Source organism: Cuculus canorus, chromosome 19 (assembly GCF_017976375.1).
Source record: "Cuculus canorus isolate bCucCan1 chromosome 19, bCucCan1.pri, whole genome shotgun sequence".
In the NCBI taxonomy this organism is placed as follows: Eukaryota; Metazoa; Chordata; class Aves; order Cuculiformes; family Cuculidae; genus Cuculus; species Cuculus canorus.
Genome location: NC_071419.1, coordinates 6,378,338 through 6,401,486, shown reverse-complemented (window position 1 = coordinate 6,401,486; position 23,149 = coordinate 6,378,338). Strand labels below are relative to the sequence as shown.

General features: G+C 48.3%; 1 protein-coding gene across 3 annotated transcripts; it reads right to left on the bottom strand.

Annotated features, from left to right (window-relative positions):
• Positions 1–1,806: 1,806 nt before the first annotated feature.
• ZER1 (zyg-11 related cell cycle regulator) lies at positions 1,807–21,991 on the bottom strand. 3 transcript variants are annotated; one of them, XM_054084219.1, is made up of 16 exons: positions 21,854–21,991; positions 17,814–18,077; positions 16,778–16,928; positions 16,046–16,482; positions 14,345–14,521; positions 13,142–13,256; positions 12,477–12,623; positions 12,060–12,233; positions 11,155–11,370; positions 10,510–10,551; positions 10,045–10,164; positions 9,496–9,611; positions 9,173–9,361; positions 8,158–8,255; positions 7,656–7,758; positions 1,807–6,632 (listed from the first exon to the last, which is right to left on the bottom strand). In XM_054084219.1, exons 2-16 carry the CDS (start codon positions 17,969–17,971, stop codon positions 6,575–6,577), a joined length of 2,301 nt encoding a protein of 766 aa, XP_053940194.1. In that variant the 5' UTR covers positions 17,972–18,077; positions 21,854–21,991; the 3' UTR covers positions 1,807–6,574. The 3 variants fall into 3 exon arrangements, with proteins under 3 accessions (XP_053940194.1, XP_053940195.1, XP_053940193.1); XM_054084220.1 differs by having other exon boundaries at positions 17,814–18,079; positions 21,851–21,974; XM_054084218.1 differs by lacking the exon at positions 21,854–21,991 and adding an exon at positions 18,755–18,912.
• Positions 21,992–23,149: the final 1,158 nt, after the last annotated feature.

Here is a 23,149-nt window from a genome sequence, read left to right as displayed (position 1 = left end):
ATGTTTTTACACAGCCCTGTTGATGGAAACGGAGCTTGTGAAGTGTCTGGATGCAACATTGGTGGGCGGCTGCCCCATGGGATTTGATCCGATTTCAGATGTCTGCAGCGAAACGCTCGTATCCGAGCGAGGTCGTTGGATTCTCCAGCAGTGTCAGAGGGAATCGGGCACATGGAGAGAATGGCCCTTCTCTTCTGAAAGGGGGCATCTAAGAGTAGTTGAACTGCACTCTAGAAGGGTGTTTATCTTTGACCTCCAATAAATAAAGCCAAGCAGACAAGCTTAGGTATGCATATACACACGTCCATTTAGAGGAGATGAATCTCACCACAGGCCTGCAAAAGTTCTGAAATTGGTGTTTTCTCTTTAAACTCCTTTCAGTTTTAACATAGATGTATCTTGCTGCATTTGTTACCTTCTTTCCCAGTACAAAATTGGAAAGAAAAATCACCTTATCTGCAAATCTATCCTCCAGCACCTAAAAAACAGCTGATTATTTGATGACAAAGGGGGTGTTCTTGATTATTTCAGTCTCTTTTAAGGAGCTGGTGGCCACCTGTGGATTCCAGGAAGGCACCTGGCTGCATGAGTGACTTAAATGGTTTATCTGAAACAGCTGTGTTGGAATGCTAATAAAAATTGCAGCCTACATATCCCACAATCACTAAAATCCTTTTGTTTTCTTCTTTTTATCCTAGGTAAATGCAAACCCTACAGAAGTCCTACCCCAGACACCTCACGCCCAGGGTTTTTGTGCGAGATGGCCCTGCTGCTCTCTGCCTGCTTTAAGTAGCCCGAAAATCTCTCGGCTCTGGAGCTGCAAAGGAAGCCTTTCGATACAGGGGGATGCTCAGGATGGTAACATCTGCATCTGTCTACAAATGGAAAGGAAAGGTGGGCAGTGGCTTTGTATTCTTTGCAGAGAGGTGTAAATGTTAGAGCTTTATGAAAGCGTTTGAGTAGTAACAATAGTACTCTCTTGGAAGTAGAGACGTTTTGATGTTCTAGAATAATCTACCCAAAGGAATGTATGTATTCTTGCCCTCTTTTTGCGATTAATTCTGTGCATGTTGCTCTTTTTATCTCTTCTTACGCTTGGAAAACTCCCCATGCAGAGATCAGAGCTTCTCTCTGTCTCAAGGGTTTTAACCTAAATGACTGGTTGAAATTAGGCTTAGGTCCAGAAAGCCTCTATTAACAAGTTTCTGAGTGGAGAATCTGGATTCTCATGGCATTCCAGCTAGGAATTTCATGCTGCTGGAAGCCTAAGGTCTCTTTCACTTTCAGCTTCCTAGAGGCATTCGATTCTACATGATTCCTCCTCCTATTTCAGCCACCGAGAACCTGATCCTTCACAGTGTTTACAACAACCACTGAATTAACAGGCAGTTGAACCCCTGCAGGACCAGAGTCTTAAGAAGGTGGTCACACTGTTACAGCAGACTGACTCTTTTAAGCTAAGAGTCTTTTCTTAAGCCCTCAGCTTCTGGCCACTTGCAAAGCTTAGGCAGTGGGATGCGTGCCACAGACCTGTTACAGAGCTCAGAGGCAAGTGTACAGTCAAATATTGTTCTGTGTTTTTTTTCCTCCTCTCACATAATTTCAGAACAATGCTCTCTTTCTCCAGGCCTCTTTTCTATTGACAAAAAGTATTGTGTTCCTTGGAGCGATGAAAGGAAAAGCCACTGAACTGCACCATCAATACATGGCAGTTCCTTTCATTTTTAATGTAATTTATGGCTGCAAACGGACCAGTAATGTACCTAAATAAACCACATTCGTAGACCAAAGGAAGGTGACATTGCTAAGCACTAGGTTTAATACACAGTGGGTATCCAATGGATACAACAGGAAAGTTAAGTCATTCAGAATTGTAAGGAAGCAACAGTTGAGCATTGGGTTTTGGGTTTTTTTTGCTTGGTTTCACCATGTACAAACATTTGAACCAGGCTTCTCAACGAGAGGCAGGTGAATGGACAGAGTAAAAGCAGACACTTGCTCTTTATAACAGGTTATTTTCTTTAAGCAAAACATGGAGATACATGTTCGGTTAGCTTAAAAACTTTTTTTTTTTTAAACAAGAAAAGAATTACAGAGAGAATCAGTGACAATTAAATGAAATCAAAATACAGTCTGCTAAAGCAGAAGTGTTTCACTTCAGCAGGAAATCTTCCTCATTCCTTTTTTAAGTGCTGTCTTCTCATCCAGCCCCCTCGTGGCTTTTCATCCATTCCTGACAACCATTACTCTCTGTGCTCCGTACATGTGGTTGTCGTGGAGACCAGCTGTTTCCCTACTTTTAATTCTCCTTTTTTCCAGCACAAGATACCCTCCAACACCTCTGCTGTGGTGGGCTCCTCCCTCAGCAGTCTCTTTCCTCTGGAGTCGTGCCTGAACACAGGGCCCCTGTAGCTCTCTTCCTACTGGTAATTAATTGCGTCCTTCAAGTGATGAGAGGGGAACAGGCTCACAGCTCCAAGACTTTTCTTCCCACTCATCTTCTGCAGAGAGCAGAGTGACTGCAGCAGAAGCCCAACTGGGGCGACAAGCTGCGTAGGATGCAATGCTGAGCAGATATCCTTTCAGCTGGTAGGAAGGTGCAGGGGAATAGCAGCTATGAGGCAGATGAACTATCTGCAATGTTACCAATTGCCACAAATATCAGTGCTAAACTTTCTTGGCTTGATCTAGATAAGAGAGTCTAGTGCTGCTGGCTGTAAAGCACCGTACAAGAGATGCCAATCTGTTCAAGCGATTCCTCCCACAGATCTTGTACGATGGAAGCACTTGGGGAAAGTTGCCTACAATTTGCTCTCTTATCTATTGCAGAGAAGTGGTGGAGAGCTGACACCCTGAGCACCGAGGACTGCTCTGTCATCAACCTGGCTGCTGAACCATCAGGCATTCTCCAGCCAGGAAGGAAACCACATACAGTCAAGGTAGAGGGTTCCTTTGGTGGCATGGGCTCTGCAGAGATCCTCTGAGCTACATTAGTGCTCTACTTGCCGAGCATTTGGATATTAAAGGAAAGGTAGTAGTGGAAGCATGGATGAGTGTGAATGGGACAGTAACTACAGAGTACAAGGAGCCCCTCTGCCGTACTTTTACGCACTAAACTTATTTCCAGTTGGATTTGCATTTGACAGATAGAACCCTGTTCTGGTTTTCTGGGCAGAGTTGGTTGTTTGCTCTATAATTGTGTGTGGAGTTGAAGTCTCCTGGTTCATTCCCTGAGAGGTTTCTCTGTAACAGTCAAGCATTTCAGTGCTTCTGACTTTTCCTTTTACATTAGACCTTTATAAAAAAACAGCCACTTTGCCCTCCCCTCCTGTGCCAAATATTACTACGATGGCTGCAGACAACTACTCTGTTCTGTCTCGAGCACTGGATCTACGACGACAACAACCAATTAACTCCTCCTTGCCTTGAAAGAGAGCCTTCAGGTCACGGTACGTGCTTTATGCCTGGAGTTCAACAACTCCTGGTGTTCCAGTTCTAGAAACCCAGGTACAAGCTACTTTCAAACTTTCAGTTACAGGAATTCCTGGATTACACTCAGGTGTTCAGAGAAGACCTTTTTCTCTTTTGCTCCTCGCTGAAAGTAAATGCTATTTTTTTCAGCTCACAAAGTTTATTGAAGCTTGTAGCCAAAGCTCGTATTACTCTTAACAGGCTATTTCTTTTAAAATACTCTCTCAGTAATTTACCTTGCTGCTGTCCTGACGCAAAATTTTGTGTGTAGTGGGGTTCAGAGCAGTTCTAGTTCCCCCGTCCCCTGGGATCAGTGTCAGGTTTTGGAAAGCTAAGCTTTTCTGGCACGCTGGCCCAAGTCCATTCATCTCCATGTTGCTGGGAATTTTAAACCTGATAATCCTAGTTCAAGCTCAGGTACAGCCGGGTATGAAAGCAGGGAGGATGGAGGTTATCTTTATGTTGTGGAACAGAGGTTTGATGCAGCTTGGATCTTGTTAGTTTGGGATCCCACGGTGCAGCTTGCTGCAGCTGAGAGTTCAGTAACAGCTGGATTTATAGGGACACTGGTTTGAAAACCCCAAACCTTTGGGAACTTGAGGCAGACAGAAGCAAACCCTCAGCTCTTCATGAACCTTGATGTGGCTGTGCCAAGATCTCAACATACAGCCTGATTGGCTCGGATTACAAGGCAAGGCTGTGGTTGCTTTAGCCAAGACAGGTGTCCCTAAGTCCCAGCTGCCTCCCCAGCAGGGCTGCTGCATTCTCATGGGCTCATGGGTTTCTGATCCCTCTCACAATCAGTCGTGCATCCCCTCCTGCTCCACTCCCACTTCACCGACATAGTCAGGATGCTGAGTATTAAATGCTTTTTGCCACACGATTCAAGATTTTAGGGGTAGGAGCTTCTACCATATGAGCATTAGAAGAGAAGGAAGTCTAGCGGGTGGCACTGTCACATGAAACAACCTCAAAAGGACAGCAGCACCGAATGGAAAACTAAATGAGCAAAGCCCGACTACCCCAGCACACCAGGCTGGCCGGCAGTGTTTGCAGCCTCTCTTAGTTTTGCATCTAGAAACAAGATTAGCGAATATTACACAGAAAACAAATCTTGAAATAAGCTTCCCTGTCTCAAAGCTTATAGGGACACAAATTCTTGGGGAACAGGAATAAGAGAGAGAAAAATACATTTCAATCAAACGACTGCAAAAAAAAATGTAATTTGTCAAGTTTTGCAAACCATATGAAAACAATTCAAAAGTGACACAAAAATATATATAAGATTGAAAAATACTTAAAAGAAAAAAAAGTACAGATCTCACAATATCAAAACAAATGACGTATGGTTAAAAAGAAAAAAAAAAGACATTGAATAACACCATATTGGCAGAAAAAGTAAACCTTTGCAGGGTAGCTGTGTTCTGTCATTTAAAGTGTCAGTTTGTGTATCTAGGATCTGTCTATAACGTGCTCAGCAATGACAACATCAACTCTGAGCATTAGAAGAACCTCGTAGCAGCGAGTAAAATCTGAGAGCAAAGTACACAAGGGAAGAGAGCAGCGAGGCTGTGCTCAGAGGCCTGAAATGTCCTAACTCTGTGGCTGTGGTCTCCTCTTACTGCTACCGGACATAAAATATCTTCTAAATCTCTCCTAAAGGAAGATTTTTTTAAAAGAACTGTGGTGGGGAGAGGGCTCTGAGTGTGGACTGCGTGCTGTGCTGTGGAGGGCCTGGCTGCGAGGCAAACCTTGTCCTTTGGCTTCCTGAGCCCCTACAGGTCTGGAGGCCGGCAGGTGAAGCCCACTGCAGCGGAGCTCTCCTCTCTCCAACTCGCTCGCTGCTGGTAAGTGCTAGTGGGGGTCAGAAAAAGAGTAGGGCCTTCCGCTTGCCAGAACAGGATGGAATGAAAGCTGCTGTTTCTTGGGATGGCCCTCCAAAGGGTGCCTGGAGATTCCCCAGTCTCAGAAGAGGACTTTAGCATCTCCAGCTGCAGCATTAGAGTGAGCTTCCTAGAAAGGGAGATTACTTTGCCACTGAGCATGGCTTGCACTGATTAGACTGAAAAGAGCAGCTCTCCAGTCCGTTACCAGGACTCACACAAGTGGCATGAGCTGCTCTGGACTGGGGCCCAGAACAGCTTATTATGCAGAGAGGAAATACGCTCTCTGGCATTTGTAGCCCTTCCCCGTAAAACTACACAACTAAAAAGGTGGTAAAGGACTGGAATGAAGATGTGTAGCCCTTTGTGAACAAACATTGTTCCTTGTTGCACAGGTTCCCTTAGAGAGAAACGCTCTGTGTTGCCAAGAATGTCTAACTTTTGACGGGTCAGCCCTGACCTTATGCAGCTGGGCGGGCTGGCAGCTCCTACGGCATCGCCAGAGGGGACAAAACAGACCCTGGACTTTTATGGGAATGTCTGACTTCCAAACGACCCACATACAGTCAGCAATGCTTCCACTAACATGAATCTTCTATAAAACCCCCTTAAGGGAGTGAATCGACTTAAAAGAGCTTCCTTCCCCACTTACAAATATCACTGAAAAGGTCAATTATTTTGGTCTAACTCTCTGGTATTGTGTCCCCCAGCCTCTCTAACCAAATAAATAACTCGGTGCTGCCTGCAACCCCACAGAGCAGCCAATACCGATTCAGGACTGGTGTTCTTGGAGACATTACAGGACCTCATGCAATACAGCAAAAGGGGATTTTCTAAAAATTGGGAAATAAAAACGTCACACTAGCGATCACACAACTAGGTCTTCAAGCTTAGGATCATGTGAGGCTCTCTGTGTGGTCTAAAGTAAAAAGGTTAAAAGATACATAATGTAGTTGTCTTTGTTTTTTGTTTTCTTTTTATACATAAATCATACACACAGAACTTCAACCTGAAACTTCATAACAAAAAAATTCCACTAATTTTGTTGTGCAAAAAGTCCCTCCCCCCTCCCCTGTTTCACCTTCATCTACTGAGGGTCTCACACACACACATGAAGTTTCCTTCCAACAGGCAAGTTGGTAAGAAAGAGTCCTCCCTATATACAGTGAATTAGAGAGAAGCTGGATACAGTGCTGGCAAGAGGCATTAGCTGATTGCCTCTATCTGGAAGTGTCCATGTTCTCCTCCTTAAAGTTACTGCAGTGCTCTATAACTTTCCTAGGGATAAAACAAGGACAAGGAGAAAGGGTTTAGTGTAAAGCTTATTGCACAATGGTTGTGGGACAGTAACGTAAGAACTGCCTGACGCTCGATCTCTACGTAAACGTCTGCTATTCACAGCAGGCAGTCCCTTCCGAGCTGTGCATCAACTGGTGTTTGTATCGAGACTGCTCACTCTACAAAAGCAGCTTAGAGCTCACAGTTCATCTCCTCAGAATTTCATCACGTAAGCATACATCCAGATCTGTATGTTCATCCATCAACCCCCCTATCCAAATCGCCAAGCAACTCTGAATCCCATCAGGAAACAGAAGCATAGAGAGGTGTCTGCTGTCATCTGCCACTTTTCATTGTCTGTTCCTGCGCTGTCCCATTGCCATACACATGCGTCCCTTGGCTGGGGACTTCAGGCACCCCTGATACTTGGAACCCTTCTGGCCGTGGGCAATACTGCTGCCCACCCACACGCTACGTGTTCCCATCTGATCACCACCTCTCTTTTATATTCCCCCTGCAGGTATCGAATTCTAGCTCTCTGTTTGCCACCGATTAGAAACTGCAGCTGGCTTCTAAAACTCGGAAAGAACAACTCCAAAGGAAGGTCACATAACAGAGTAAGTTGGGGAAGCTCACGAAGGTAAGAAACCCTCTCATTCTAACTGTGCGGTCAGCAATTTTAGCGCCAGGCCGGTAGGATCCTGGACAGGGAGCCCACACAAGTACAGAGAATAGTGATCACTGGAGGCTGTTGGCGTAAGCGATGCAATTAGCAATATGTCCCCTGTCCAAAGAACCACTTCTAATTTGCCTGGCATCCACCAGCCCTCAATGATCAGTGTGTATCGCCCATTTACAAACATCCCCTTGGCTTCTGTTTTCATCATCTTTTTCCTGCTCTTCTCCTGTGTTCACTTCTAACCCCTTACACACAGTACACGCCTTTCTTTGGTTCCCTTATGCGATGCTAAAAACTAAACTAAAGCTTAGCTGGTGTTCAATGACAGTGCAATGGTTTCCTACCGGGCCATTTCCTTGGTCTCTTGCCGTGCCGAGGCCATTTTAATTACGTCCTTCAGCAGAGGAATCCCACCTTCTTTGATCAGCAGTGGGCAGTACTTGTCAGCTGCAGAGAAAAGAATAACACGGGTCCTTGTGAACCTTCACAAGAGTGGTAGAGAGGGTGGCAAGTGGGGAAGGAGAAACCTGTGGCCCGAGAAGCCATAAAATGTTTCTTTTTTATGGAGCCAGCCTGCTACGGGTGCCCTGGCTGTGAAAACAGCAGATGCAAAATGGCTGAGAATGTAAGAGCATGACCAGAAGGATCAAAACATTGAAGGAATTTCCTACGTGCTAAAGTCTCATTGTTTTTTGTTTGGCTCTGCTGCTTGGACATTCCTGCATCATTCAAAGAAAGTTCCTCTACCAACACAGCTACGCTGGAAAGAGTTTTTCACCTGACAAGCTCAGGTCCCCACCCTCACTTTTCCAGTGCCGTGGGTGTGATTTTAAGAGGAGAACTTACGGTAGACTGAGACCAGGTTATAGAGTGCCCAGGTGGCCCAGTGCTGGCTGACCGGGGAGATCCCTTGTGGAAGAAGTCGAAGGATCGGTTCAAACGACCTGCAGGGAAACATCACAGAAGTTGTTAAAAAATCCAAGAGCCACTTCTTTAAGCGCCTTTGCTGCTCAAAGCAATAGAAACTCTGTGCCCACAGACACCACAGCAGTAAATCCACTGGCACACCAAAGCTTCTGGCATCAAAGACCAAGCCTTGGCAATGCCGGCAGGCTCAGAGGCCCCACCACTAACATCGCTTCCCAGAACGCAGCCAAGTCCAGGAACTGGTTTCCATCCTCCGACAGTCATTTCCTCACAGCAGCTGAAACCCAGCAGTGCTGATCTTGCTGTAGAGGAGCCAAAGCAAAATTACACCCAAAGCTGGCTGCTCACGTGCATTGATTGCTGTGTTTCTTCTGACACCAATCACGTGTCTATACTGTAGCTCAGACATTGGAATGCCAGGCACTATGGGAATACAGAGTACCTGATACCCTCTCACACAAAGGGCTCTGGAGGATTCCACGGGTTGTATTAATCCTTGAAGGGACTTCTGGGAACTATGTCTAAATAATCCCCAGAGGACAGCAAGAGCTATAGCAATCCATGTGACTTCCAGAAGCAAAGAGACTTAAGGAGGTGGAAAGGACAGCAGTCTCAGAGGAAAAGGTCCCAGTCAGATTGTGGGTTTCTTGAGCTATGCAATTTCACCAGATGATGCAGGAGAAATTCTGCCGGGGTCCCACACCTCTCCCACAGGAATTACCAGGCAAGGTGTCTGATTTCAGCAGCCTGAGTAACATGTTTCAAAAGAAGATGTAAAACCCTCTCTACAGAATATGTCCCCAAGGATGTTTCTCCTTCCCTCTGAACAGAGCCTCCATGCGGGGCTACACCTCTTCCCTTCTCTCTGTTGGTGCTTGCTTCATGAGACAATCTTGGCTCTGACATGAGCAGGGCGAACTTGTCTGTTCCTCACCTGTAATTGATATTTCTCCTGGAGTTGATATCCCAGCTCTGGATGGCTGCCCACATCCTCTTTACAACTTCCTCTCGGTGAGGCTCACATATACCCCAAGCCTCTGGACCATCAAACATGATATGGGAGAGCACTCCACAGGCATTATAGGACACCTCAATCCCATCTGCTTTGCTCTCCAGCAGGTTGCTGCCAACACAGAAGAGATCATTTAGAGGTGCTGATGCACCACCACATGTTTACGAGCCTCCAGGTGATTGAGGAGCAGAGCTCCAGAGCACTCGCCCTGCCCTGGCCCTGCTGCTCGTTAGCCAGGCACTCACCTGAACACACTGATGAACTGGGAGGTCATGAGCTGTGGGCGGAGCTCCTTCACCTCTGCTACATTGCCCAGGAGGCCCAGCATGTTGCGATGCAGCTCTTGTTTCTCTGGGAACTCCTAAGTGAGCAAAGAACAGGGTTACACAAAAGCAGGGCTGCAGTGAAACTGAGAACAAGGAACTCTGGAGAGAGATTGTACAGCACATCTAGTAGTTTTGGGTAGTCAGCGGTGATTCTTTAGCAGGTGCCAAATGGGATCTCTGGCGTTCAAGATATGAGTGAAATGAGAGATTCAAGGCCAGGGCTGCTGCTCTGTGTAAGGGAGACTGCGTACAAGATGGGGAAAAGATGCGTTAAGTGTAAGTTTTTCTGTTCCTTGACTGCTTGGGTGGATGGATGTGAGAAAGAAGAAAATATGTAAGCTTTTACTTTTCTGTTTGTGCAATGTAGGAAATGCTGCTTATAGACTAGCGTAGCCAGGGGTCCTGCCCCAGGACTGCATGTCTACTGCTAGTGCCAGCAGTCCTCTAGAGGAAACCAGACATACTTACTTTCAAGCACTCCAAGAACAGTTTCATGCCGCTGTAGTTAAGGAACATCTCACAGTTATCAGGCGTTTCATCAGTGATGTTCCAGAGGGCACTCCAGGAGAACTCCATCACCTGATCACACTACAGAGCCAAAGAGAAAGGGACAAAACTAGAGCTTCGCTATTGTGGGGGCCCAGTGCAAACCAACTTCTTGTGTTGCCTCTCTGGTATCACCCTGGATGGCTCCAGAGGTAAGAAAAGCTTGTTATTCACTTTCAACTCGTCAGCAAGTGGGTTTTATTGTTTAATATTTTTGCCTCCCTGGCACACTGCCCTGCTCCCGCCCTGGGACAGGAAATTCTGCAGTGCCAGCTGAGATCTCTTGTGTTCCTCAGAGAAGCTGAGCTGGCTCTAGACTCATCTCCGTGGCCAGGTCAGACTAAAGAGAAAATACCCTGTGTACAGTTTTGGGGGGAAAACACTCACCGTTTTATCAGCCAACTTCTTCTGAATCAACTTGAGCATTGTCTGTGGGCAGAGGAAAGGGAAGAGTGAGAAACAGTTTGAGAATCACAGAGCTAAAACTGACTGCTGTAGTGCTGCAGGGCTGGCTGCACTGTTTGATCCGGTTTGGTATCTCTTTCTCTGAACCAGTAGGATGGACGGGGTTATGGTCAGTGTTGCACGTTTTGACAGAGCTGAACTACATCGCAGTCCAGTTTTGATCTATATGACAAAGTCTGGAATGTGGTGTAGCTGCTCCAAAGCAGTGGTCTTCACAGGTCTTTGAAAAGATGAGAGATATGGGCTGACATGAGCTGGGAAGCTGATGCAAACTCAGACTGATGCAGGAGGAGCTGGTTACAAGATGGTACCAGTTCTGGAAGTAACAGGATGTGGTATAACATTACTGCTTGCTTGCTCTCTGAGATCATGAATTCCCATACTCCAAGCCAGTAAAAGATGCTACATGGAGGGACAGGTTCCAGGGAGGTAGCGGTGCTAGGACACTAGTTCCTCCTTGTGGTACTGTAAGGTTGGATCAGTGGCTGGATGCATTTGGTGGACTGCTGCAAGGGAATTGTGCTAACCTGAGTTAAGGATAAATAGACACCTTGGGACCATACCAACCATGACAAACCCCATCTTGCCCACAGCTTCTTTATGATCGTTGTCCACCTGGCAGACTAAAGCATTACAGAGGTGCACAGCGATGCGCTGGATAGACTCATCCTGCCGGCTCTGGTTGAGGATGTTCAGCAGCAGCTCATTGACCCGGCGGTACTGGAATTCCAGCTCCTCAGGAATGCTGAAGTTGCACAGTGTCAGGCAGCAGTTTCGCTGTACCTGGGTCAAAAAGAAGCAAACGCTGGGCTTGGTGGCTAAAAAGACACGGACTCATCACCTCACATTCCCTTGCTGCTTGGTACTGAAACCATCTTCTTACTTGACTATGACCACTAAAATTTCTGTGACCCTCTGATCTAGCACTGTGCTTTAGCTGCACTATGTCACCCCCCTCTTCTCTCTGGCTGTCACTGCAGCACGGCCACATGATCACTCAATGCCCATTACTTCCCAAGCTAGTGTTTCCCTGCCTGTAAGCTCTCTATGCAGCAATGGCTGTTCTGCAGCCTGGTGGCATTGCAGTGTGGGATGTCAGCCAGCTTCCAGGGCAGTACGGAGGCACGATGTTTCTTTCTGTTGACTCGACATCCCCAGTGCCCGCACCCTTTCACCCCACAGGCAGTGCTGGACGCCTGTGCAGTGTGACTGCTGTCATCAAGTAGGAAGGGGCCTTGCTAGAATAGCTCTCCTCCCCTCATTCTGGAGAATACAGTGTGGATAAGGAGCATCCTGTGTGCGATACCCATCACTGAGTGAAGGGAAGGAGCAGATGTGGGCAATAACTTGTCCGATGTCTATCTTCGCTCATATCCTGGAGTCTTAGAAGACCCAGATGCTAACACCGGGCTAAAGACGTAATACAAGGAAGGACTGTGGGAACGGAAGGACGGACGCAGGGCTGCTCTTACTGTGACTTCCTGGTAGACCTCCATGCCGTTCAGCACCACCTGGATGACCTGGCGCCGCAGCTTTACGCTCTGCTCCATGCGGTACTCGGAGTTGGTCAAGTAGAACAGCGCCGCACTGCCTGTCACCTGGATGTTTTTGTCATCCTTGTGGCACTTGAGGGCCGTGATCACCAGCTGTGGGGAACCAACAGGAAGCTTCAGTGCCACTGACTTGCTGTCAAGTCTTGCAGTGACTGTTACAAAGAACACATGGCCCGGACACTGCAGGAACATGCTTATGAAATGAAGGTAGTCGGTTCTGCTGCACTACTGAGGCTTTCTCCAGAACAGCCTGATCTGGTGTTCTAGGGCGAGGAAACGACTGGGACTGCAAAACTTCCCTTGTCAGGGTGAGGTAAATGCTAGTGTGGGGCTTACCTGGAGGGCTCGCAGCAGCTGGCTGCAGCGTTCAATACGAGCAATGTCAAAAAGGAGGTTGATGGCCCGGGAAGTGATTTCTGGCCGGTGTTCAGTGTAAGCCTCGATAGCATTCAGGACTTGCTCTTCGTTCTTGTCTCCACTCACCTGGCACAGAGGAACAAAAAGAGTCAGCGAAGAAATGATGAAGAAGGAAAACCAGCACAAGAAGGGAATTCTGAGGGTAGATCTGGAAGGTTGAATGGTACAACTTCCCTCCACTCTGCTACTAAGATTAGGCCTAGGATGAGAGCAAAGAGGTTGAGTCCCTCCTCAGCCCAGAGGGCCAAGAAATGGTATTTCTGAGGAAGAAGGATGCTATTCCCAGGATTCCTATTGCCTTAAATACTTTCTTTATAGTCACAGACAACCTGGTCCTTCAGGCAGGCTGATTTTTTTCCATGACCTTCTCTGAAGACATGGTTTTTAACCCTTGTAAAAACCATGTAGGGAACAGGTCTTGCCTTCTGGCAGTTTTCCTTCATTATCAAGCACCTATTGAAAGGTCAGTGCTCAGTTGTCACACTTGAGGCCCTAAGAACTCCACTCTACTGACAGCCAGTAATTTTCATGTTCTTTCAACCTCTACTGAGTACCTGCTGCCAGTGTTGTTGTGCCCTCATTACCTTGTAGGCTGGAATATGTGTCAGGCGGCAGAGAGATGTTTCAAACAGGCCCAAGAACTGGAGCGGTCTTTTCAGACCCCGTAAGGGAGCAATGCTGCTCTTTGCTGGCTCAATGCTGAGAGGGGAAAAAAAAGAGAACTCGTGTTGGTACCATGTTTCTTCAGGTGTCTCCTGCCACAGAGAGCTGTCAGCTCTCCATTGTCTCTGACTGCACTGCTCCGTAACTAGAGGAATTGGGTTGTATGCCAGTCAGCTTCTCTTAAACATAACTTTAAACACTCATCCCAGGTGATCCTGAGTGAAGGGCTATGTGTGTTTAACAGAAACAGCAGTAAGATTTGACAAAGGCAGAACACACCTTTCCCAGGTAGGATTTGTTCTGGCATTTTTCCAGGTAGGGTGAATGTTTCAGGGCTGTGGATTTCATGCAGACTGGACTGCGTGTCATCCGAAAGACTCGCTTGTCTGCTGCTGTGATCATGCCAGGACACCAGTTTTGCTGCCGTGCTCCTTATTGACCAAGTGCCAGTATTTTTTTCACCAGCTCTGGAAAGGAGCCAGTACTGTCACACTTGTTTTGCTCCTGTTCAGTAAGTGCACGGGGAGTAGGAGGGTGGAGTTCTTGGCTGATCTGGGAAACCAGACCTCTAGGAATGCTCCTAGTGAGGCACACCAAGGTTTTCAAAGGCCGATCTGCCCAGTATCCAGCTCCAATCTGAAAATCTGCCTTTAGATCCTAAGTTCCTAAATCACTTGGCCCTCCTATGAACAATGGTGTGTTGACTCAGCGTAGAAATGTTCTGTCTTGGAAAAGCCTGGATTTCACTGAGGGGAAGAATGTTTAGTGTAGAAATACATAAAGGGCTCTGGAATTCTTTGAGAAGAAATATAAACCACTGCAAGAGATCCTGGAAGAATGTGTGCAGAAAAGGAGAACTGAAATACTTCATACTCTACATATGGGAGGCAGATAGGATGAATTCTTTATTACTCTTGGAAGTCCTTACATGTGACACCTACAAGAATCACAGCCAATTCCCATACCAGTCTTTAGCATTAGGAGAAACAAGCAACATTCGCATCCTGCTTCTTAGTATTTATTAGACCTATAGAATTTGGAATCTCAGAAGAGGGAACTGTTCTCAATTAATCTTTGACTACTCTATCAATGCAAGCAGATCTCAGGAACTGCTGTTTCCTTACCTTGTCTGGCCCATCTTCTCCTCCATGCTCGGGATAGTGCAGTTCTCCAGCATGGTGTGCCCTGAGATATCGAGCGAAGTGAGGTTTACCAAGTTTTCCACAAACAGGTTTAGAACCCGCCGGGTCAGCTTGAATTTGTAATAACTTGACAGATGGTCTCGGGAGATATCCAAGTGCCTGCAAATGACAGAGAGGACCTCAGAGCCTGGGAAGCGTTACCTGGGGCTTCTGCCTCTCTACCAGAGGAGGATGACAAGCCAACTGTCATTATCATTATTTATTTAATTATTATTTCCTTCACAAGATACAGCAATGTGGTTCTGTAGGATGGGGCAGCAGGATCTGGCCCTGTGTCTAACCAAAGCACAGGGATATCTGGTCGAGGTCTACTCGGAATGGGGCACAATGAATCATTTGGCCGCACATCACAAAGGATACTGCTCCAGGCTCAGGAACTGCTTTTCCCAAGCTCCATCACAGCAGCCACCTGGGCATTTCTGCCTGGTGACTAAGATGCACCGAGTAGATCTTTGCATCCCCAGAAATAGATGTTGCTTTATCCCACGTATTAAGTTACAACAAGTTTTTGTCTGCTTCCCCAGTCTTGTAACTTTTTCCATACCAGGCTATTTCGCTGTCCTGATTCTATCCAGGTATTTAAATACTTTGGGAAAATCCCAATGCTGGGAGCCGTGGCACAAACTGCCCAGCTGTCGGGTGTGGTGGGGTTCCTGAGAGGCCAGGGGCTGCTCTTGCGAGAGACTTTTCTAAACTGCCTTAGTCAGCAACCAACAATCCCACTCGCTAAAGTGTCTTCTCCCCATTGCAGACCAGGTTTCATTGTGAGTCACTGGGATTTAAAGTACTTGGATTTAGAAAACGTTATCTAGGAGCTTCCCTAGGGCTCTAGGTCGTATGTTAACGTGGTACCCCCTAGTGTCTGCAGTCAGTAGAGATGACGCTAAAGCCACGGCAAAGCTTCCTTCAGGTGGATAGTAAAGCCCTTCTCTTTGGCTTGGAAAGCCTTGGATCCCTTTCCTGACGCTGCTGTGCAGTCTGACTAGCAATTGTTTTGGCTCTGTGTCAGGAAGTCTTTTCACTGTCAATACCTGTTTGTGCTTACACTGCTTGTTCCCCTGGTTGCCCCACCCGTGCACAGAGCGCTTCTACGGAGCACGGCAAGGAGACAGCCTGGGCTGAGATATTGCTAGTTTTATCTCGGAGCCAGGCTTACACTTTGGACGTCCCTGTCTCACAAGTGGTTTGGAGGACTGAGTTTTGCAGTGTGAGTATCACTGTTAGTACGCCTACATAACTGTCGTGATTTTTTTGCCATCTCTCGGGTATTCTACTGTTCTTTGCTGTTTGGCTGGGGGAACGTGGTTGGTTTGGATTTTGGGGTTTTTTTCTATTTTTTGGTGTGTGCGGTTGTGATCTGGGTGTTTGGGTTTTTTTGGGGGGGTATTGGTGGTGGTGTTTGCTTTTCCAAGAGGGAATTTGTTCTGAGTGGTGTCCTTTTGTGAGCAAAATGCAGGCTGGCTTTAGACATGTCAGACGTATATCGAGTGAGACTGGTCAGGGGAAGGTTTATAACTTGCAGCCAGCTGTGGGTGGCTCTCCGGTAGCAGGCGAGCAGACCATTTCTAAGGCCTTTCCCTATCAGTGGGAAAAGGATAAACAAGGAAGAACAGATCTGCTGACCTGAGCTTGCGAAGCTGTGCGATCACCTGGATATGCTCCTCTGAAAGGTCCATGTTGTAAAGCACTAAGGAAATCAGCGTGTCCTTCCACTGGGTCAGAAATCCCACATCATTCAGCTGGATCCCAGAGAGATCAAGAGCTGCGAGGGAGGCCAAAGGCCGAAGCAACGTCTCCACATTTACCCCTTCGATCAAACGGCCCAGGTTCAGGAAGCGCAACCGGCTGAAGCCTTCAAAAGTAAAGTCCTTGACCAAGACCTGGCGAGTGGGGTTCACCAAACAGTCATCTTCACAGCCTCCAGGGTTCTCCTCCTCATAGAAGATATTGCAGCAGCCAAAGAGGCTCAGGGAGATGAGCGTGTGGCTGAAGCTCACCAAGGTTTGCAGACTCTTGGCTGTCAGCTTCTCGCAGTTAGTCAGGTAGAGCTCAACAAGATCCTGGAGGATGGGAAATCAAAGTTAGAAATATCTTGTGTGCCCACTCTGTTTGCTACACCACCTCCCACCGGGACTGCCTGGGACCACCTATGACCGAACTTGACTGGTGTCCCCATCCCACTCCCTCCAGAGACTCTGGGAGCCTAGAAGAGAGAAGCTGAGGTTCTCCCAAAGAAAATTTGACCAGCGGAGGATGGATTCTGGGAGATCTCTGGGTGCCTGGGATTCTAGCTGGTGCTCATGCAGCAGTGCTACTGTGGGAAGTGGCAGCTGGAGGTTCTCAGTGCAAAACCACCTGCTTCCTGATGGCTTCCAGATCCTGGTCCTGCACAATCTGTTCCTGCAAATGGATCCGAGCTAGCCTGGTGCTCCGGGGATCTGAGAACAGCGTGAAGAAGCTTTCGTGGGGTTCAAAGATGCTGTCTGTCTTCACCAACTCCACGTACCTGCATTGAAGCAATGGCATTAGCACAGCATGAAGGAAAGGCTCAGCTCCAGCACCTTTGCTGGTCATGAGAAAACATGACCAAGAGTGTAAGTGCACTTGGGCTCCCTCGTGATCATCCAAAACAACCTTTAGGATAGTGGGAACTGTATTACCTCTTTTTGCACGGAACAAACAATCCTTAAGAAAATCTTGGGCAAAGATTTGTGCAACGTCATGTGTGTGTGTGAGCAAACCAGATCCTGGCAAGCGTGGACTCCTGCGTTTCCCCTTGGCTGTTTATAGCTAGCAGTTTGATTTTTTTTTTTCATTTTCAGAAAATTGGCTGGCCACAGCTCCCTGCCAGACTTCGGGGGCAGTTCAGCCAAGACAGACTGCGCTCGCCAAATTATAAAATCCTGGAAAGAGTTTGCTTTTGTAAAGGTATGGGAACAGCAGCCTCAACATTTAGCATCCGTTAGCACTTGGCACTCTTGTTTCTCTGATTTGAGAGTTGCAGTGCTTCGGTGGTAGGAAATGGGAAGGCTCCTTGTTTGCTTACTAACGTTTTTGGAAGCAGTGACTGCTTCATTCTGAGTTTATCTCTGTGGAAATGGTGATTTCCACAGAATCACCAATGGTGATTGATTGGTGATCACCAATGGTGATTTCCACAGAAACTTGAATGATGTATAGTAGTAAAATGACCCCTGGGGACACCTCCTTCTGAAGTTCATGCAAATCTTATTTCCAATATGAGGATCAATGATAAAAACCTCATCCCTATGAATTCTTCCCCATTTTTTATCCCCCCTTTCCCATCACTCTTTTTGGAGAACTCCCCCTCCCTGAGCTCCCGGCTCCATCCCAAACCAGACAACAGCTCTTCTACAGGCCCGAAACGTACTCGTTGACAAGTTTGTCACAAATCTCGCTTGGCAAGAAGATGTCGGGATGGAGCCGGAGGGTTTCATTGTCCAGCAGGTAGCAGAGAGTCCCTTCCAAGTTGCGAAGGCAGTAATCTGTGCACAGGGTCATTAGTGACTCAGGGCTATCGGATGCCATCTTGAGGGAAGTTCTTGGAAGGGGAACAGCAGAAGGAAGCCTTTGATTTAGTAGATCCTTTCCTCAAATGAAGTTCCAGGATGAATTTACAGGCATATCAGGAGAGCTACAAGCAGAGGGGGGGAAAAAAAGATGCATTTAGAGAAGCACATTGGCAAGTGTCCTGCAAAGCTGTTGCACCAACAGGATGTTGATAGTCTTATTTACAGCCCATTGCTTGCTGACCTCAAAAGAGCCTGCAGTATTTTGGCCTCTCTGGCAGTATGCCCTTAATTCCTCGGTATCTCTATCCCCAGGAGATGCTGTGGAAATGAGTTAATGCGAAACATCCTTGGAAATGAGGCTACACAGCAAGAAACTGTTTAGTCATTACAAGGGTTATCTGTCTGACAAAGGCCCTCTGAAAGGGAAGTGGCAGAAACCGCATTGCTTGGTTTCTTTCAGAGCAGGCTGGATAAACCAACAGAAAACTTACTGTCGGGATGATCAGATCCCCAGTGGGATCTGGGGGCCCCACATCTTGTGCCTCTGTTTCTATTTGCCATCCTTCCAAGTGAAATTTCATGTTCAAGCTGAATGTTTCTCTGCAGCACCAATCCACAAGCTTCCTGCAAGTCCCTGAACCAGACCACGAAGTGGATCAGAAGGCAGAGAGAGACAAAGTGGTTTGGCTTCCCTTTGAGTGCAAGGTTTATGCATGTGCTGGACACGTGTACGTCCAGTTTCCTGCGATGTGCTCACCCAAACTATTCCAAATCTGTCACAGAAGTATGAGTGACTGACCTGGAAAAAGTGAGATACTTTTGTCCTCCTTTGTTTCTAGTACAGGATAAAGAAGGCAGATAATGGGGGGAAGCTATTCCCGTCTAGTTTTGTCTCTGCCGCGCAGTCTGGCTCACTGGCATGGAAGGAGGGCTGGCTGGAGTCCTGGAGGTGCTCAGGGGTGGCTGAAAACCAACAACAGCATTTTGCTTTTAGAGGATAAAATCACATTAGAAACAACCCTGATGATGCTTCTCTACATATCCATGGATGAACAAATTCTGTTGAAATGCTTGTTTCTGAGGCAAAACCCTTCTGTCACTGAAGGAACCTCCCTGCTGGCAGTGAGAACACCCGTGCTGCAGAGTCAATTGTTATTCTCAGTGCCACTGCTGGGGAAGCTATTGCAAAATGTCCTTAACTATATTCCAGTTCTGATCTTTATCCTGCAGCTGCAAAGATCAGAACACTTGTCTGGGTCTCCGATTTTGAAAAAGAAGGTAATCCATAATCCCCAGCCCTACCCTTTGCTGCTAAGTCAGGAGAGAACCAAGGGTGCAACTAGCTGCTGAGTGCGGTGTCACGGGCCATGAGGCCCCGGCAAGCGGAATGCAGGTGGGAGAAAGCCGTCGCGTGCTCTGCACTGTCTGCTTTGGAGACAAATCTGCTTTACCTCCAGAATGAGTCCCTCTTGCAGATTTTGCCTGAAGCTTGCTGGAGAGAATCTTTCCAGAAAGGCAAAGTCCCTGCAGCCAGTGTTCTTCCACTGTTTACTACCAATGGCCAGAGAACTCGAAAACAAATTCCCATTGAACATCTTTCATCACGTGCGGCTGGAAACAGCCAGTGCTTGGGACTTGTCCAAGCAGCTTAGAGCACTAAAGGGCAAGGACTGCCTTCCTGCGCTCTGACAATCCTCTGTTCCCCCTCTGCTGAGACCAGCACAATGCAGCCGGTTGATCCTAGCCCTGGAGAAATCAGCTGCCCTTTAAATCCTGCGCTCCCCGTGATCCACCAACAAAATCCCACGCAGAAGGTTAATATTGGTGATTAAATAAAGTCATTAAATCGTCCCAGTAAAACAACACCACAGCAAAGCGCTCATCCTCCTGATTTATTATGGATGTTTGAGTAGAACTCAGCGCTTCTACTGCGATGTCTGGCACAGGACACAACACAGACCAGAGTCTCCTCCTTGGTCGGCCTCAAGAAATGACATGTGGGCAGGGAGGGTGAAGCAAGTCAATAGCGGCATTATCAATAGTGGCTCTAGTTACAAGCTCAGTGTGTTAATAACAAATGAATGAGAGATGCTGACAAATCATTAGCATTTGCCTAATCATCATCCAGCAGCTCCCCACAGGCACAGCGAGCTGCCTGCCTGGCAGGAGGCTCTCACCAGTGCTTCCCAGTGATGGGCAATCACCTGTCTGTGGTTCTGTCAAAGACAGAAACATGAAAGGTGCTGAAAATCCAAGAGCAGGAATCGAAAGTGACTTAGACCCAAGGCTGCCAATAGCTTTTCCAATTTATTTTTCTAACAGATTTGCTTCTGTCCTAATACCTAAAGGAACGGAGTCCCTCGGAGGCAAAGGAGTACCCTGTACACCCAGCTGCCCTCAAAAGCAGCTGTCTCCGTGCAGTAATGGCACCATTCATGGACCCAAAGAAACCCACAGGACACGCAGCTCAGCACTCCACTGCCACCAGCCTCCCCTGGCCTGCCAGCCCCTCTGGCAACCACCGCTTATTTGCAGGCTGCATCAGTCTCCCTGCAGCATTTCAGGCTGCGCTGGTGCGTGAGGCTCAGGACCGCTCCTGGGCCAATATTCTCTACCTTGGACTTCAGACTGATCTTCTCTCGCAGCCGCTCTCTCCAGGTGGCTGCCCAAAGCCAAGCCTGACTCACTGTGGCTCCACGCCAACTGCAATGTTCAGGCTGTTGCTAAAACATGATTGGCAAAGCTGCCTTTTTCCAGCATCAGGGATTCATCCAAGGAGAGGGCCAACAACCTGCGCTGATGTGAGCCAATTGCGACGACATCTGAGTAACAAATTTAACATCAATGCCAAGTTTGGCACAGGTTGCATTTTGAAGAAAAACTGCTCTGTCATTTTAGCTAGTGTTTCACAGCTGCAAATTCCTTTGTTTTTATTAATTAATTAATGGGTTATTGCAGCTTGTGCAGGGAAACGCCACCCGAAGTGGGAGCAGGGACACCGAGGTGGGAGCAGACTGAACTGTTCTGGCCCAGCAAAGCCTGTGCTTTCCAAACCTGTCAGCCAGACTAGGCTGTGGTGAGCAGACCCGTGCTAGTTGGGAAGCATCCTGATCTCCATACCGGCCTGCGGTGAAGATGCTCTGCTGCCCCACTGAATTATATCACGGATTTTCTCTCTAGAGCCCCCCCCCTGCTCCAGAGGACACCCCACAATCTGCCACCGCCACCGGACTGTGTAGTCTCTGCAGCCCTGTGAGCTGTTCCACCACCCTGCAGGTAGGGCTGGATTCAACCCCAAATCCTCTCTCCCTCCCTGAGGCACTGTTCTGTCACCTCGCCTGGTCCTGGCTGGGCTGCAGTGGCGCGGGGGAGCATGCATGGGGGCTCCTGGGGAGAAATGTGGGCTCTGCTATGGGGTCAGCAGTCAGCGCTGTCCTCCTCACCCTCTCCTCCTTCCCTCTTTTTCCTTCCCTCCCCCTTTTTCCTCCCTTCCCCTCCTCCCTCTTTCTTCCTGTTCCCTTCTTCCTCCCTCTCTCTTTCCTCCTCCTCTCTCTTTCCTCCCTTCCCTTCCTTTCTTCCCTTCCTCTCTTCCTGTTCCCTCCTTCTCCCTTTGTTCCCCCTCCCTCCCTTCCTCTCCCTTCTTCCTCCCTCTGCCTCCTTCCTCCCTTCCCTTCTTCCTCCCTTCCTCCTCCTCTCTCTTTCCTCCCTCTCTCTTTCCTCCTCCCTTCCCCCCTTCCTCCTTCCTTCCTTCCTTCCTTCCCCTCCTTCCCCCCTTTCCCTCCCTCCCTCCCTCCCTCCTCAGTGGGGTCCCCGGTCAGCGCTGCCCCCCCCCCCCCCCCCCCCCGGTTTCCCCGGCGGGCGCTGCCCCGTTGCCGGGGCGGAGGCGTTGGGCACTGACCTGGCCCGGCCCCGGCGGGCCTCGGGGCGGGCAGGGGCTCCGCGTTCTCCCGGGCCCCACTCCCCCCGCCGCGGCCGCCGCTGTCAACAAACCCCGCCGTCACTTCCGCCAGCCGGCCGCGCCGCACCGGAAGCGCCGTCGGCTCTGGTGTCCTCGCAAACACCGGTCGGGACGGAACGCGGGCGCCAAGCCACGCGTGCCGGGCTCTCCCAGCGCCCACCCCCTCAAGTTATGGCCTTATTGCTCTCTACAACTACCTGAAAGGAGGTTGTAGCGAGGAGGGAGCTGGGCTCTTCTCCCAAGTGACAGGGCAAGGAGGAATGGCCTCAAGCTGCACCAGGGGAGGGTCAGACTGGATATCAGGAAAAAGTCTTTCACAGGAAGGGTCTTTGGGCACTGCCAGAGGCTGCCCAGGGAGGGGGGGGAGTCACCATCCCTGGAAGTGTTTAAAAGACGGGTAGATGAGGTGCTGAGGGACATGGTGTAGTGGCAGATGGAATGGCTGGATTCGATGATCCAAGAGGTCTTTTCAAACCTGGTGATTCTGGGATTCTAAGTTGTGCCAGGGAACGTTTAGACAGGATATTAGGAAAAATTTCTTTAACTCAATATTAAGTGGTGAAGCCCTGGCAGAGGCTGCCCAGGGCAGCAGTGGGGTCTCCATCGCTGGTGGAATTCAGTAAATATGCAGATGTGGCACTTTGGGATTTAGTTTAGCAAACACGGTGGGGCTGGGCTGGTGCTTGAACTGGGGGAGCTGAGAGGCCTTTTCCAACCTTAATAATAGACAAGAGGGAATGGCCTCAAGTTGCCCCTGGTGAGGTTTAGAGTGGATATTGGGAAAAAATGTCTTCACTGACAGGGTTCTCAGCACTGGCAGAGGCTGCCCAGGGAGGCAGTTGAGTAGTCCCCTTCCCTGGAGGGATTTAAAGACCAGTAGATCATAAAGTCAATAGAATCATAGAACTGCTTGGTTGGAGGAGACTTTTGAGACCACCGAGTCCAACTGTGCCTGTTCACCACTAAACCACATCCCTGAGCGTCTCCTCTGCCAGTCTTTTAACCCCCTCCAGGGGTGGGGGCTCCACCAGCCTCTGCCAGTGCTGAGATCCCTTCTGGGGAAGATATTTTCCCTGATATCCACTCTAAACCTCCTCTGCCACAACCTGAGGCCATTCCCTCACGTCAAGAGTTAAAACTACCTGGCATAATTTCCATCTTTCAGACTAACCCGGGATCAGTTGCTGGAAGGAGACTTCACTCTGAACATGAGGCTGCTACAGGTTAAGGATTAAA